This window comes from Pyrus communis, chromosome 7 (genome assembly GCF_041283825.1).
Source record: "Pyrus communis isolate YQ-2024b chromosome 7, ASM4128382v1, whole genome shotgun sequence".
Classification (NCBI taxonomy): domain Eukaryota; kingdom Viridiplantae; phylum Streptophyta; class Magnoliopsida; order Rosales; family Rosaceae; genus Pyrus; species Pyrus communis.
This window is the reverse complement of record NC_142571.1, coordinates 10,042,028-10,056,143: the sequence shown is the minus strand read 5'-3', so window position 1 is coordinate 10,056,143 and position 14,116 is coordinate 10,042,028. Positions and strand designations below refer to the sequence as shown.

General features: G+C 34.5%; 1 protein-coding gene across 1 annotated transcript; it reads right to left on the bottom strand.

Annotated features, from left to right (window-relative positions):
• Positions 1–1,016: 1,016 nt before the first annotated feature.
• LOC137733357 (zinc finger protein ZAT9-like) lies at positions 1,017–3,160 on the bottom strand. The gene has a single exon (XM_068472509.2). The coding sequence runs from the start codon at positions 2,740–2,742 to the stop codon at positions 1,273–1,275; it is 1,470 nt and encodes a 489-aa protein (XP_068328610.2). The 5' UTR covers positions 2,743–3,160; the 3' UTR covers positions 1,017–1,272.
• Positions 3,161–14,116: the final 10,956 nt, after the last annotated feature.

Sequence of the window (14,116 nt, the reverse complement as noted above, 5' to 3'; positions counted from 1 at the left end):
TTTTTATTGATGACTTGGTATTTTCTTTCAATTTTTTTGCAAGCTCTTTTTATCTTTAATAGTTAAAAATGTGTAATAAATAAAATCCTACAAAGAACATTAAAAAATCAAGCAAGGAAAACAAGTTAGTAAATTTTTAACTGGGGCTTAACAAATGTGACATTTTCAATACATTAGGTATTTGTTTGGAATGTTTAAAAAGGTTGAGACCAATTTGGAATGACAATAAAATGTTGGAGGGTTTTAGGTACTTAATTCTAATTTATATTTTGTAATTCATATGATGTGGTTCTTGATGATTGAATTATTGTTGAAGTGTTGATTAACGTCTTTATTTGACATATCACATGATTTACAAATTTAGTCTAAAAATTTGATTATCTAACATTACTCATATACTAAACACAATTCCATAAAATGACTTCAGTTAACACAATTCCATAAAATGACTTCAGTTAACACAATTCCATATAATGACTTCAGTTAATCACAATCTATTGAATTTCAAATGCATATGAGATAGAAAAAAGGAGCAAGAAACCAACCAGATTGGATTATATTTGATTTGATTGGGCTCTCACAAGAAAATATGTCATTTGATCTAAAAAAGTCATTGAAATTAATCAATCAAAATTGGTTGGATTAGATTGGCTCGATTGGTTTGGGATTGTAACAAGCCTAGTTATTTTTATTTTTATTTTTGTAGTTTAACAATTTGCTGTCTAAGATTTATAAAGAAGAAGATAACTAAACAAAGGTTTAAAATGATAGTAGTTTTAGAGACATAAGTCTAAGATCAGCACCGGAAGCACCAGCTGCTAATTCAGACTCAACTTTAACTTTAGTCTCTACCAATTGAGTATGAGAGAGATCACCAAATTAAAAGTACTCTTTTGTTTTGTGTATGGTGGGTTGACACTAACAAATTATTACCATACATCATGACTACACTTGAATCTTTTTTTCTTTGCCAAACAAATTTTAACAAGAAAATTTATATAGAAAAAATATAATGATTTATTAGAAGTGTGTATATATATATATATATATATATCACCTGCAATATATATTGATGAAATGAGATTGGGGCTTAACTGGGTTCCTATTCACCCACTATAATGTACAGTAACAATTCAAAAAGAAAATAAGTTTTGAAAAAGAATGCTGAGCTATGGCTTGTTTGTAATAATTACAGTTTTCCTGGTACAAAAATCTTTGAACAAAAAGGGGGAGAGAGAGAGCTGAGAAAATCTCACATTCCTTCACATGAAATTATGGTTCAGCTCCAACATCAGTTGTTGAACCAATTCCCACCTGCAACCATGGTGAGGAGCCCCCACTGTTGGTAATATCCTTTAGTTCACTTAGCTTTGCTAACTTCACCTTACTGTCTCCTTCATCAACTACATTCTGCATTGAAACATCAGTGCTGTTATTATTGTTGTTATTAGTATTATAATCATCGTTGTTAAGGTTGTCATTGTCGATTTGGTGGTGGGAGTGGTGATGGGGATTGTCCTCCTCCTTTGTCCCAGTCCATGGTTGTAAAAAGAAATTTGTAGATACATCCAAGCTTGGTGGATTGGGACGCTCTCTTCTACCTCCTCCATTCTCATCCACCGGAGCAGGTAGATTAAGATCGAGCTTCAGATCAAGCGGATCCGAAGCATCAAACTTAGACATTTGGTTCATCATTTGCTGCTCCAAACTCTCTTGAAATTCATGGAACTTGACTAGAGTAGAAGTGTCTGTCGTGGCGTTGGACGTGATCCAATGACACCTCTTGTGCCCGCCCAATGCCTGTCCTGATGAGAATATCCGATGGCATATTGAACATTCATGCACCTTAGATTTTCTCTTTGAGGTATAAACTGATGGATTATTCGACCCATGGTCAAATTGTAGGGTTGAATTGGGTTTATTGGGTAAGAACTCTTCATGCGTGATGGCATCATCATCCGCCATACTATCTTCGACATGATCAAGACGGGCAGCAAAGCACCCTTTAACTTTCTTGTGACTAGCCCTATGACCGCCCAAGGCTTGGTGGGAATTGAATACTTTCTTGCATGCTTTACATTCGAACAAACCTTTATTGGCAACCCCTTTAGCCTTATTGTTGTTAATTGTCACCCCACGTGAAACAGGTGTCATGATGTTCATAGGGTTTCTTCGTTCCTCTTCTTTGCTGGCTGAAGCACAAGATTCTTCTGGTTCTGCCTCCATTGGATCCACCGTGGCATTGGACAACATCATTAAGCAATTGGCAAGGTCCTCTTCCTCACTTGATGGGCAATGCGGACTAAAATTTCCCACTTTAGCTCTGAAAGATCTCTTCCTTTTTGACCACCCACATCCTCGCCGGCTGCCACCTCCCCCATCCTCCTCATCAGAGCCTGGCGAGGACACAAGGGACTCGGCATCTACAGAATTACCACATTTGCCATGTTCAAGGAAGGATTTCCAAGACAAGAACTCTTTGCCACAATTCTCACAAACCCGGCAGCTTTTTAGGCGATTAGGGTTTGTTCTTAGAGCATACATGCACTTGTTGGTAGCGGGTACATTGCCGCCGAGTTTGTCCTCCCAATCACTCGGAGGATCGTCGTCGTCGATGTGACCTTCATCCCCTATTCCATGTGCCCTCATGTGCCCTCCTAGCGCTCTACCACACACAAAACCTTTCTTGCATATTTTACAGAAGTGTTTAAAGCTTGATTGCTGGTCGACAATCAAAGCCATTAATTAAAAAAATAATAAATAAATAATCGAAACCCAGGGAAAAAACAAAATTATAGAGGAGAGAGGGATGGAGAAAATTGGTGATGATGGAAGTGGGTCAAGAATGGAAGAGGGAAAGAAGGTGTTTGTTCTTGTTGTGAAAAGAATTGTGGGGTTGCCTGGCGATAATTAAGAGGTTCTAGTCCTAGTTTTTAGTTGAGGTGTTGGTTTGGATTGAATTTGTGGATATGGTACAGAGAGAGAGAGAGGGGCGTGGGAGTTCTTGAAGAGCTGGGGTGGGACGACATTGTGACAAGTGGACGGAGGGTTAAATGATGAGAGACTTTTTCTGTGGCGGTGGCGCCGCCGAGTCAAAGCTAGAACCAAGGGATGGACGTCCTTACATCAAGAGTACGTTTTGTTGTGTTGGGTTCGGACGAGTGAGATACTTACAGAAAGAGTGTGTGTATGTCTGTGTGTGTGAGGGAGTGAAAGAGAGGAAGAGAGTGGTTCTAACTGCCATACCTATTCATATCCCTTCATTTCCAAGCCAAGAAAACTAATCCATGCTTCTCCTTGTCTGTCGGTTGGTTCCACCTGCTTTTCCACACAAATTCCTTTTCTATTATAAACAACTAACCTTCCATTAATTAGTTCGTGTTTTTTTGTTTAGCTTTATTCTAACTTTCTATTTTTTGTATTAAAAGAAAACAGACTTTCTATTTTTCAAGTTGCCCAAAGAGAGAAATTGCTTTTAATTTTGATGTTGAATGGTAAAAATGCATGCACATTTCTATTTTTATTTTTTATTTTTGTTAAAAACAATTGTTTTGCTATTTTATAACATTTTACTTTTCTATTTTTTAACGGGGAGTCAATCGTAAAAACATTCTTATCCGTACGTACTTTCTATACGCGGCCGGAGTGTTAGGATCTCAAAGTGCATATACGTGAATCAAGTGATAAACTTAGTGAGTTGATCTAACTGAATCCTCAGACTAACAATAAACTAACTATTCAAACCCCTAAACTGCTTTCCTTGGGAAAAGTACTCGGTTATCTGTTTTTGTAATATCATTCAAGTCAAAATTGTAAGCTCAATCTGTCTTTGTAATGTTTACATTTGACGCTAATATATTGCGTCTTTGGTACAAAAGAATGAAATCTCAAAAATTAAATTTTTTTTTTTCCATATCTAAATATATTTTCAATTTTTGTCACTTATACTACAATTTAGTTATATTTTTTTAACAATTGTAAGTGAGAGATCTTTAGTTTCAAATTTCATGAGTGACGAGTTGGTAACCGATTTATTCATCTCACCCCTTAGTGTGTATATAAATATATGGAGAAACTAGGTTTTCATCCCTTTTTTTGCTACTTCATTGATTAAAACTTTATTCTTTTTCAATTTTTTATCAAGGTCCTTGGATATTAATAATATCATTAATTATTTCAATAATAAAATATTTTTTATTTCTAAATATATTCATTTAGTGTTATGTTACAATTAGTATATTTATATTTATAGGTAAATATTTTATCATATATTTTTATTTTTAGTTTGTACCCATTAATTTGCAACGCTTTTTTAATTTGTACCAATTTTCTTTTCAAATTTAATCTATACCCATATATTAATTTCTTTTTGTGCCCATATTTTAAAAAAAATTTATTTGTATTTGTACCCATATTTGTTTTACTTATTTGTACTCATTTTTAATTTTGCTAAATGTACCCATGCTAATTATATGTACCCATTCATGTAATTTTTCAAATTTTTAATCTTAAAATGTACTCATTCTTAAATACACCAATTTATTATATGCAAAATATACTCTTTTTTTTTTTTTATATAAAATCTATTCAATTTTTTTCTAATCTATTTTTAAACTTATATGGGTACTGTTAACTCTGAAAACTACCAAGCATGCAGGCCGAGTAATTAATAAGCTAACTACGTCATTCTGCTGTGTGCGGGGCATGCCAACTCATCGGCCGAGCATGGCCAAGGAGTAAAATATGTTGATGTGGCGTTGGGCGCGCTGCTGACTTCTTGATCTCACGACTGCAGCTGAGGAAGGAACACGTCTCGGCCTTCGCGTTCTAGAGCCTGAAGACAAGGTTGCTAGTTCTGCGAAGTTCAATATCAAATTCGGCTTTCAAACTGCCGAATGTAGTAATCTTGTAACACTTCACTTCACCGACAAGGCTGATGAGATGACCTCTACCAATAAGGACTCGAAAATCCTTGTCGACTAAGGCTTGGATAGGTAATCAATCGGGCGAGAAGCACTGACTGAAGGTGCTCCTTGATCGGCTGATTATACGGCTCTAGTGCTATTTATCCAAACTGAAGATGTGTCGGCGAGAAAAAGGAAATAAAAATCTCAAGGTTGTTGAGAGGTTTCGCGTAGAGCGAGAGTTTGCACAGGGCAATTTGTGTGTTGAATTGGAGGGCTTTGAATGATGCACTCCCCTCTCTATTTATAGCAACAAACTCTTTCATGGCCGAGCTAGATTCACACTCGGATTAGGACTCCTTAACCTAATCTAACTAGGACTTAGCCAAATCCTAATTCAATTGGGACTTTGAACCTACCTTTCTAACGAGCCAAATTCATTTCCCGAGTCTTAGCATCCTTAGGACTCCTTATCATACTAGGTCTCGACTACTTCACCATTATCCGAAATAATCTTCTTCGTAGTAGAACTAGGCCAACCTTGACAGGGCCGGCCCATGACAAGATTCTAAATAAACACCTTTGAGCCGAGAATATTTCTAAGCTCAACCCAAAATAACATTTTGGGTCCAAACGTGTACATTCTTTTTTCTTTGATTTGAGAATGCATCCATGTCAAGTTTAATAAAAGAAATTTACTAATGTTATTAAGCCTAATATCTTTTTTGGTTTTTTTTTTTTATTTTGTTTTTTGTAATTTTGAAGAATGTACCCATGTTTTGGTACAATAATCTTTTGGTTAATATTGATGAATGTACCCATGTTTATATATACACACACACACACAATAGTATATTTATATTTTACTATTTTTAATCCCACAAATTATGGTTTTTTATTTAAAATCTCATTAATATAAACAACTATTAATTAAAATTTTTAATTTAAAAAATATAGTAACATACATAGAAATAATTATCACATTAATTTCTGGGACTTCGATCAAAAATTGAAAACCAACAAGGTTTTAGTCAAAAAATATTTATAGATAGGGATCGCATCCAAAATCTTCTTAAATATATATATATATATATATATGAATGATTCAATAAAATATGGTCCATTTTTTAGTTTAATATTTCTTTATTGAAAATATACGATATATTGATGTAAAAGTGAAATGCACTCTTAGTGTTTTATCGCACTAAACCCTTTTGATGTTAGAACAGGTATGCAGTTGTCCGGGCTCTTGGCATAATATAGTAATCATTTAGTTAGAGCGTCTCATTAGATCATCACCTTTTTGTTTACCCTAATTTCCCCTTTTAATATCATCAGGTCAGCTTTGTTCTAATATCAAAATATTATAAAATATTATATCAAATAAACAATGATCATAATGAAACAATAAGCATTATACGTAATGAATTTAAATTTTTTTATTGAACAAGCATTATTAATGCCTGAAATGCTTTTGGAGTATTATTTTCTTCTATTTTATTTTCTTTTAGAGTTTCTACGTCCGAAATGGTTGAGATCTCAACACTACTAGTGGGTCATGAAGGTGCACGTAATAGTTCAATAATTACTTAGTCTCTGAACTCTTGGTTAAGCAAAGACATTGCTTTCATAAGTGAAGTGGGATTAGTCCTTAATCAATCATTTCGAGTGAATTTAATTAGCTTTGACTCAAAGCATTCACAGACAGAGCTAGTGGCTTAAGTAGTGACAGTGATTAAGCAAACAACACGCTTTCCGACTAGCAAGGTGAAGCAACTCCTGTACTTAACTTTACTGCACTTTACCTGCAAATTAGAGCACTAAGAAAAAGTTGGATAGTCCATTAACCGTAAATTGTATGATATATAACAACTACCTAAATTTCGGTGGAAACTACCAACTAGCCAACGCTTTTGTTCTTTTAATTACTAAAAATAACAATGAATTAATTTATTGAATGTTGCTAAGCTCAGTAAATTGAAGGTGTTACATTTATTAACTCCTTTTGTTTTACGAAGCAAATGTTCATATATTCTATGGTAACCTATATACCGATATAATCGTTCGATACTAAAATTCAGACTTACTAGTAGGTCAGCATGAAGTGTGAGATTCGTGCATTAAAATCGAGAAATTTCGATACTAGTTCCCTTGTAATTGTCGAGTATTTTTGCGTCCAAAGTCTAAGCTGATCAAGAGAAGGATAAAAAAAAATAAATAAATAAAAAAGGAAAAAAGAAAAAAAGAATTAATATGGTCTTTGAAATTGACCCACGCCATCAAGGTGGTCCTTAAAATTGAAAATTGATCAATGTAGTTCCTGAAAATTAGTGTCATAAATCAATATGGTCATTTCATTATAATTCTGTAATAAATTCTATTATTTGCTGATGTGATCTCACAAGTCTAATTAAATATTGACATGTTGATTAAAAATATTTAAATAATAAAGAACTTAAGAATAAAAAAGTAAAAAAAAAAGTGAAGATGATGATTTGTTCATCTTCTTGTTCCCCTCCACCCGAGCACAAACACGCCTCCATTCAAAGCAATCAAGTTGTGATTTGAATGATGAAAATTGTAAGCGTCGGTGATTTATGCCCACTGAATTTGTGATTTCTTCTCTAAGCCCAGCAACCTTTTTATTGATCAGAAGTTGCCATAGATGGACCAGCTTAGACATCAAGCTTGCGACTTCAAAGGCCAAAACTCCAATTTCTCAAAACCAGCCTCATGTTTCTTTTTAGGCTTCCACAGACTGCGAAATCATGATTCTGCTACCATCTCTTCCACCCAGAAAAGGATTTTGATATATGAACTCTAAGCAGAACCCAGAATCAAGTTTCTTGATCATGTATAAAATAACAAAACTACGATCAACTACATAAACTAATAAAATACATATACCACACTTCATGACATAAACTTAAAGAAACAATGTAACAACTTCCAAAAAGAAATTAACACAATTCTCTCCTAGACTTGACTTAACTACTAATGTCAGGATTATTCACATAAAAAATTATATAAAAACCAAAAATTAAAATAAATAATTTTGCAAAAACTTCAGAAGCAGTTCACAGAAAACCTGACAAATACAGGTGTAGATGTCATATCAGTTCTTCATGGATGATGTAGAAACAGTTGATGAAATCGTTTCGTGTAGTCGACACAATAAGTGAATGTGAGTCTCAAAACAAATGGAAGAATGCATAAGGAGTAAAACTCACAATACTTGGCTATAGTAACACCCAAGTTAGGGTAAAAACCCATAGTCAAATGAGAAAGGTGATAAGATGCATTAAGTCAAAACTAAATGCATTCAGGATGCAAGTAGAATGCACATAAGGGTATTACCAGCCAGGATAGGTGCTTCATTAAAACCATGTAAGGTAAAAATTCAGTGGGCAAAAGGCCCGAATTGAAGGGAAAAATAGTACATTAAGGTCAAGGGAGTATACTTCTAAATACTCCTTCTGAGTTTGACAAAACTTCTAAATGAGAACTACAAGCATTGTAAATCAGACAATTTACGCATACCAGTTCCTTGGACAAGCTTCTAGAAAATAGACTTTGACAATGAATTCGTGAAGGGGTCAACAAAGGCTGTCTTAGGATTAGATTTACTTGACTTCATCTTCTAATGCTCTTACTGCTTATGTGAGAAAAACAATTTCGGCGCAATATGTACGGTATTGTTTCCTTTGATGTAGTATTTCTTGATCAGGTTGATACATGCGAAATTGTTTTCATAGATCATTATAAGGACGTCAACAACTGAAGAAAATTTGTAAGTGCTTCAAATATGCTCAACATCGACTCTTAACCAGAAGCTTTCACGAGTACCTTAGTGAAGATCGAGAATTTTAGAATGATTCAAAGAAGTCGCATTTAAGGTTTGTTTGGTAGACTCCAAGATACTGAGTGTCTCCAAAGGTAAAGACAAAACCCGTTTGAGAACGTGCCTTGTGCAGATCAGATAAATAACATACGTCGACATAACCAATAAGGCAAACATCAATTTAAAGGCCAATGGGGTATGATCTATTTGAGATATATATATAGGGATATAATAAAGCCAAATCCATAGTACCATTGAGGTAATGAAGGATGCCTTGAATATCATTTCAGTGATTGCATGTTGGTGTGTTGCTATATCTTATGAAATGATTAACAGCGAAGGAGATGTTCAGTTTAGAGCACTGGGCTAAGTACATAAAGTGTCAATTGCACTCAAATATGGAACTTTAAGCTCCAAAACCCATCCTTCATAGTCTTTAGGGTAGAATGGGTCTCATTTGCTATCTAGCATTTGAAGGTTTCACGTTATCCTCATTAAAGCATCTCAACACCTTTTGGGTGTAGTTCAGTTGGTGTTCGATCTCCAGGCTGAGGCATATAAATCTCCAGGTTGGAGACAATATTGAGTTTTTTTCTAAATCTTTCATCTCAATTCCAACCTCAGGTGTGAAGTGGGTTTCTCAAGCTCTTTAGGAGTCCCAATGAGATTCATGTCATCGACATAAAATGAAAGTATCCTAAATATGGAAGGTGACTGTGATAAACATGCATGGGTATAGTTCATTATTCACACATCCCTGACTAATCAAATACTCACTCAGACAGTTATACCACATCCTTCCAAATTGTTTCAATGCTTAGAGTATCCGCCTCAGTCTAAATGATAGTGTGTTCCATGGTCTAGAACTATTTGATTCACTCAATGTAAGTCCTTAGAGAACTTTCATTTGGATTTCCGTATCAAGGCCCTTGTAGAGATATGCTATTTCCACGTCCATAAGGTGCATATTTAGTTTTTTTTCTTTTCAGAAACTAACAAACTAAATAGGTAACAAAACGTTATGACGTTCATTATGGGGGAAAAAGTATCCTTGTAATTAATCATAGGCTTTGAGAAAAGTCTTACGCCACAAGGCGTACCTTATCGCCCTATCTCATTCTTCTTATCACGTTTCCTTACGAAAACCCACTTAAAGAAAACAAGCTTAACATGTGGAGGTGTACGAACAATGGTCCCAAACCCTTTATTTTTCGCAAATGAATAAAGTTTAGTCTAGATTGCTTGTTTCCAGTTTAAACAATCAGTTCTAGGTTGACCTTCAATAATGGAACGTGGTTTAATGTCATCGCAGTATGAAATCAGTAGCTACTGCGTATGCAAATGCATCATTGAGTATCAACTCATCCCCTTTCGAAAGTACATCTGCGCTAACATAATGGACCAAAATCTCACAATTTTTAGGAGGTGGATTTGCCTTTTCAAGGACGTGTCGTTAATCTAGAATAACCTCATGCATTGGAAATGATGAGTTAGTGATGGTAGGATTCAAACTAGGTTCACTAGTGTGTCCTAGGAGTTTCATCTGTTGGGGTTATGAATCTTTTAAAGTGAGCAACTTCTTCTCTCAACGCATTGCTTCTTCTTCGGCGCTAAGTTTCTTATCATTGGTGCCCTAGTTCCATCTACACTTGCTACAGCTTGGAAGACTTCTCAATCAAAGGATGAGAGATAGATGAAGAAGAAGACCCCTAAGGTCTCGAACCCAATGCCCTTCTAGGTGGCGGACTTTCTTGTCTTTTTATCGCTCAACCCTGTCCATCAGCAACTGTAGAGACACCTCTGTATTAAGTGTCTCCATTGGCATGTCCTGTTGTAGCTGGGAAAGGTTGGTAAAGTACTCGTCCTTCTTTTGCGTCATAGAAATCTACAAAAATAAACAAGAGAAACCAATTAAGATTATCAATCATAATTTAAACATTTTTTATTGTATGAAATTAAAATTTAAAACGCAAAATGGAATACTTACATAAATGCCATCCGCAACTTGGTTACCATAATTGGTATGCATTTCCTCCTAAACCTCCATTTCTAGGAAATGCGAACAACTCACCCACTGTTTATCTACCCGGTAAGATGGGGGATCAAGACTGTAGTGATAAGGTACGACTTCTTCTCCCAGTTACCTTTATTTGCTGCTGAATTAAGTTGTAAATCAAAAAAAAATTAATTAAACTTAAATAAAAAGACAAAAACGTTGAACTTAAATTAAATATAAATAAAACTTAACTAAAATTTTTTAGCTTTGAAAATGAACGTGCACTCACTTTCACTTGCCTATCAAACACCAACACTAAGCCACATGTTGGCCATCAGCAAGAGCAAAAGTTTATGAAGGGATGTAAAGCTGTTAGATCTAGTGCTTGGTGTGGTGTACAGTTGACTCATCAGGGTTGAACAAATGTCACTTTGTTACCACGTGGCGACTAAAGAACAGATAAGTGGTTAGTGTGAAAACCTTTAGTTTTAAAATTAATTATGGTATTATTTTATAAAGTACTATATATTCTTATATTTATTTCCTGTTGCACTGATCTATGTATATGTTGAATTCCCGAAACTCTTCGAGTGGATTGATAGGAGTTGCATCAGGAGACTCACAAGTCTTTTAGTAGCAGTCAAACCCGTACTTCCACTCCTTATACCGCTCTTTCCACAGCTGATCTATGTACTCCGCAGTCCCCGTATCCTCTATGTTGATCTCGAAGTTGGCCTAATATAGAAAAAAAAAATGTACTAGTTTAAAACTACATTAAATAAGTAAAGGTGAAAAAAAAAAAAAAAAAAGAATTATGGATTCCTCAGACTTTATTGTAAGGCCCGGTTAGGAGTTCTTTGCCTCCAACCTATTGCACAGCCACGAATCGGCCTTCGCCATCAACAAGGTGGACTAGGGCTGCCACAGGCTCGTGGCATCTACGGTTGTGAGGCCACCTGGTAGATTGGGCCACCTTCCCAATGGTGTAGAACTACGAGGGTTGGCTACTGACTAGAAGCGTAGACAGAGCGACACCTAATGGTGATCACACACAATGACATATGTGGATAAAAAAAAAATCACAATTTATATTTCTAGAATTTAACCAAGTTTTCCTACAACTTTCCAACAATTTCACATAATTCAACAATTTTACCAAATACAAATATTTCTAGAATTTTACCAAATTTTCATATCTTCCAAAAATTTCACATATTTTCTACAATTTTACATATTTCTACAATTTTACCAAATTTTTTTATTTTCCTACAAATTTTCACATGTTTTCTATAATTTCACATATTTCTACAATTTTCCAAATTTGAGTATATTTTCATATTTTCCTACAAATTTCACAAATTTTCTATAATTTCACATATTCCTACAATTTTACCAAATTTAGACATATTCCACATATTCCCTTACAATTTTTACATATTTCACTCAATTTCACATATTTTCTACAATTTTACATATTTCACATATTTCTACATATTTCTACAATTTTACATATTTCTACAATTTCACATATTTCTACAATTTTACCACCTAAAATCACAATTTCAACAATGACTTTTTATCCAAAATGGTCATTGAGATTGGCATAACTCCTCACTTTGGTGCTCGAGATTTGAAATCGATAAAAGTTGTTCCTGAGATTTTTCATCGTCAATCATTTTGGTCATCTGTGAAAAATCTCTATTAACGGAGATTTCTCATAAAAGACCAAAATGATTGACAATGGGCAATCTCAGGGACCGCTTCTATCGATTTTAAATCTCAGGGACCAACTGAGAAGCTATACCAATCTTAGGGCTTTTGGATAAAAAGCCCTTCACAATTGACCTAAAATTTTCATAGTTTTACCACCTAAAATCACTACCTCAACACCCCCCCCCCCCCCACCGCAACCACCACCATCCCCACACCCCATCCCCTACCCTCTCATCATTCAATACTAATCAATATTTTTACCCTAATCTTAGTTATAACTTATTTGTTATCTTAAGAGAATTTTGATACTTTGCTTTATATTTCAATAGTAGGACATGCAAATCTACTTTTGACAGAAAGCAATAAATAAAGGAATTTTTGAGTAATTTTAATTAGAATAGATTTGTGAATCTTACAAGACAAATCTAATAGGTATTACAACTTAAACATGATACTATCTAAAAGATAAGATATGGTAGAATTCATAAAGATTTCATAGGATTTACACAATTGCATTCCTAACCTAATCAGGATTGCAACATTACCAAACTTTGGTAAAAAATTATTTACAAGGAATGGAGATATCTTCTCCAAATTTGACCATACAAAAGAGAGACCGAGAGGGATCCTTTTCATTATAGAAGAAGATTAATTATTAACAGTTACTGGAATTGATACCACCAGATCAAATCTTTTGTCAAATAAGGCATAAGAAAACGTGATATATTTTGTGGTTCGGGGTACAGGGGATACATAATTTCTCTGTTGAATCTATATAAATATGGAATTAATACTAAAGAAATTGAGAAATCAAATCTTTTGTCAAATAAGGCATATAAGAAAACGTGATGTGTAGGTACAGTGGGATTTCTCTGTTGAATCGACATAAATATGGAATTAAAACTCTAGAAATTGAGAAATAGAATCTTTGTCAATTAAGGTATTAGAAAACGTGATATATTTTGTGGTAGGTTCGGGGTATAGTGGGATATATAATGTCTCTGTTGAATCTATATAAATGAGTCATTGGATCGACTAGGGTTTTCATCTATATACAAGAAGAAGATGGGATTCCATAAAGTTTTCGTTCTCTCTTTAGTTACCCTGGCAATGGCTTCCCTTTTAGTTGCAGCTGGTACTCCATCTTTCACTCTCTTATCTAGACTTCGTTTTACTTTTTCTTTTGTTTTCGTTATGTTGAGAATTGACTCTTTTATTCAAGGATAAACTACCATTTAACCCTCTAAATTATTATTGCGTTTAAAATTGACTCCTTAAACTATATGAAATCTATCAATAACCCCTCACTGTCTGTTTCAATGAAATTTCATCCACTTAGCCATCAAATACTAGCCTGACACTTAACCCTGAAGAGTGAATGATGTGCTAGCTACATGTGAATCTGATGGTGAGGAGTCATTGGAAAATTTCAAATAGAGGGTTAATTTATCAAAAACATAGTTTAGGAGGTCATTTTCAACTGAAGTAATAGTTTAGGAAGTTAAACGGCAGTTTACCCTTTATTCAAATATTGTAGAATTCTAGTTACTGAGTTAATCCTCTCTTCGAAATTTTGATACTGCATGCTATACTTACACTAACCCTATGAGCTTTGGCATTGCTTTCTATTTTGCATGAAGAGGAGGAACGGAGGAAGACGAG

Bases quoted from the DNA above. Each gene is read 5' to 3' on its own strand.
- LOC137733357 (XM_068472509.2), bottom strand. From the start codon at position 2,742: ATGGCTTTGATTGTCGACCAGCAATCAAGCTTTAAACACTTCTGTAAA.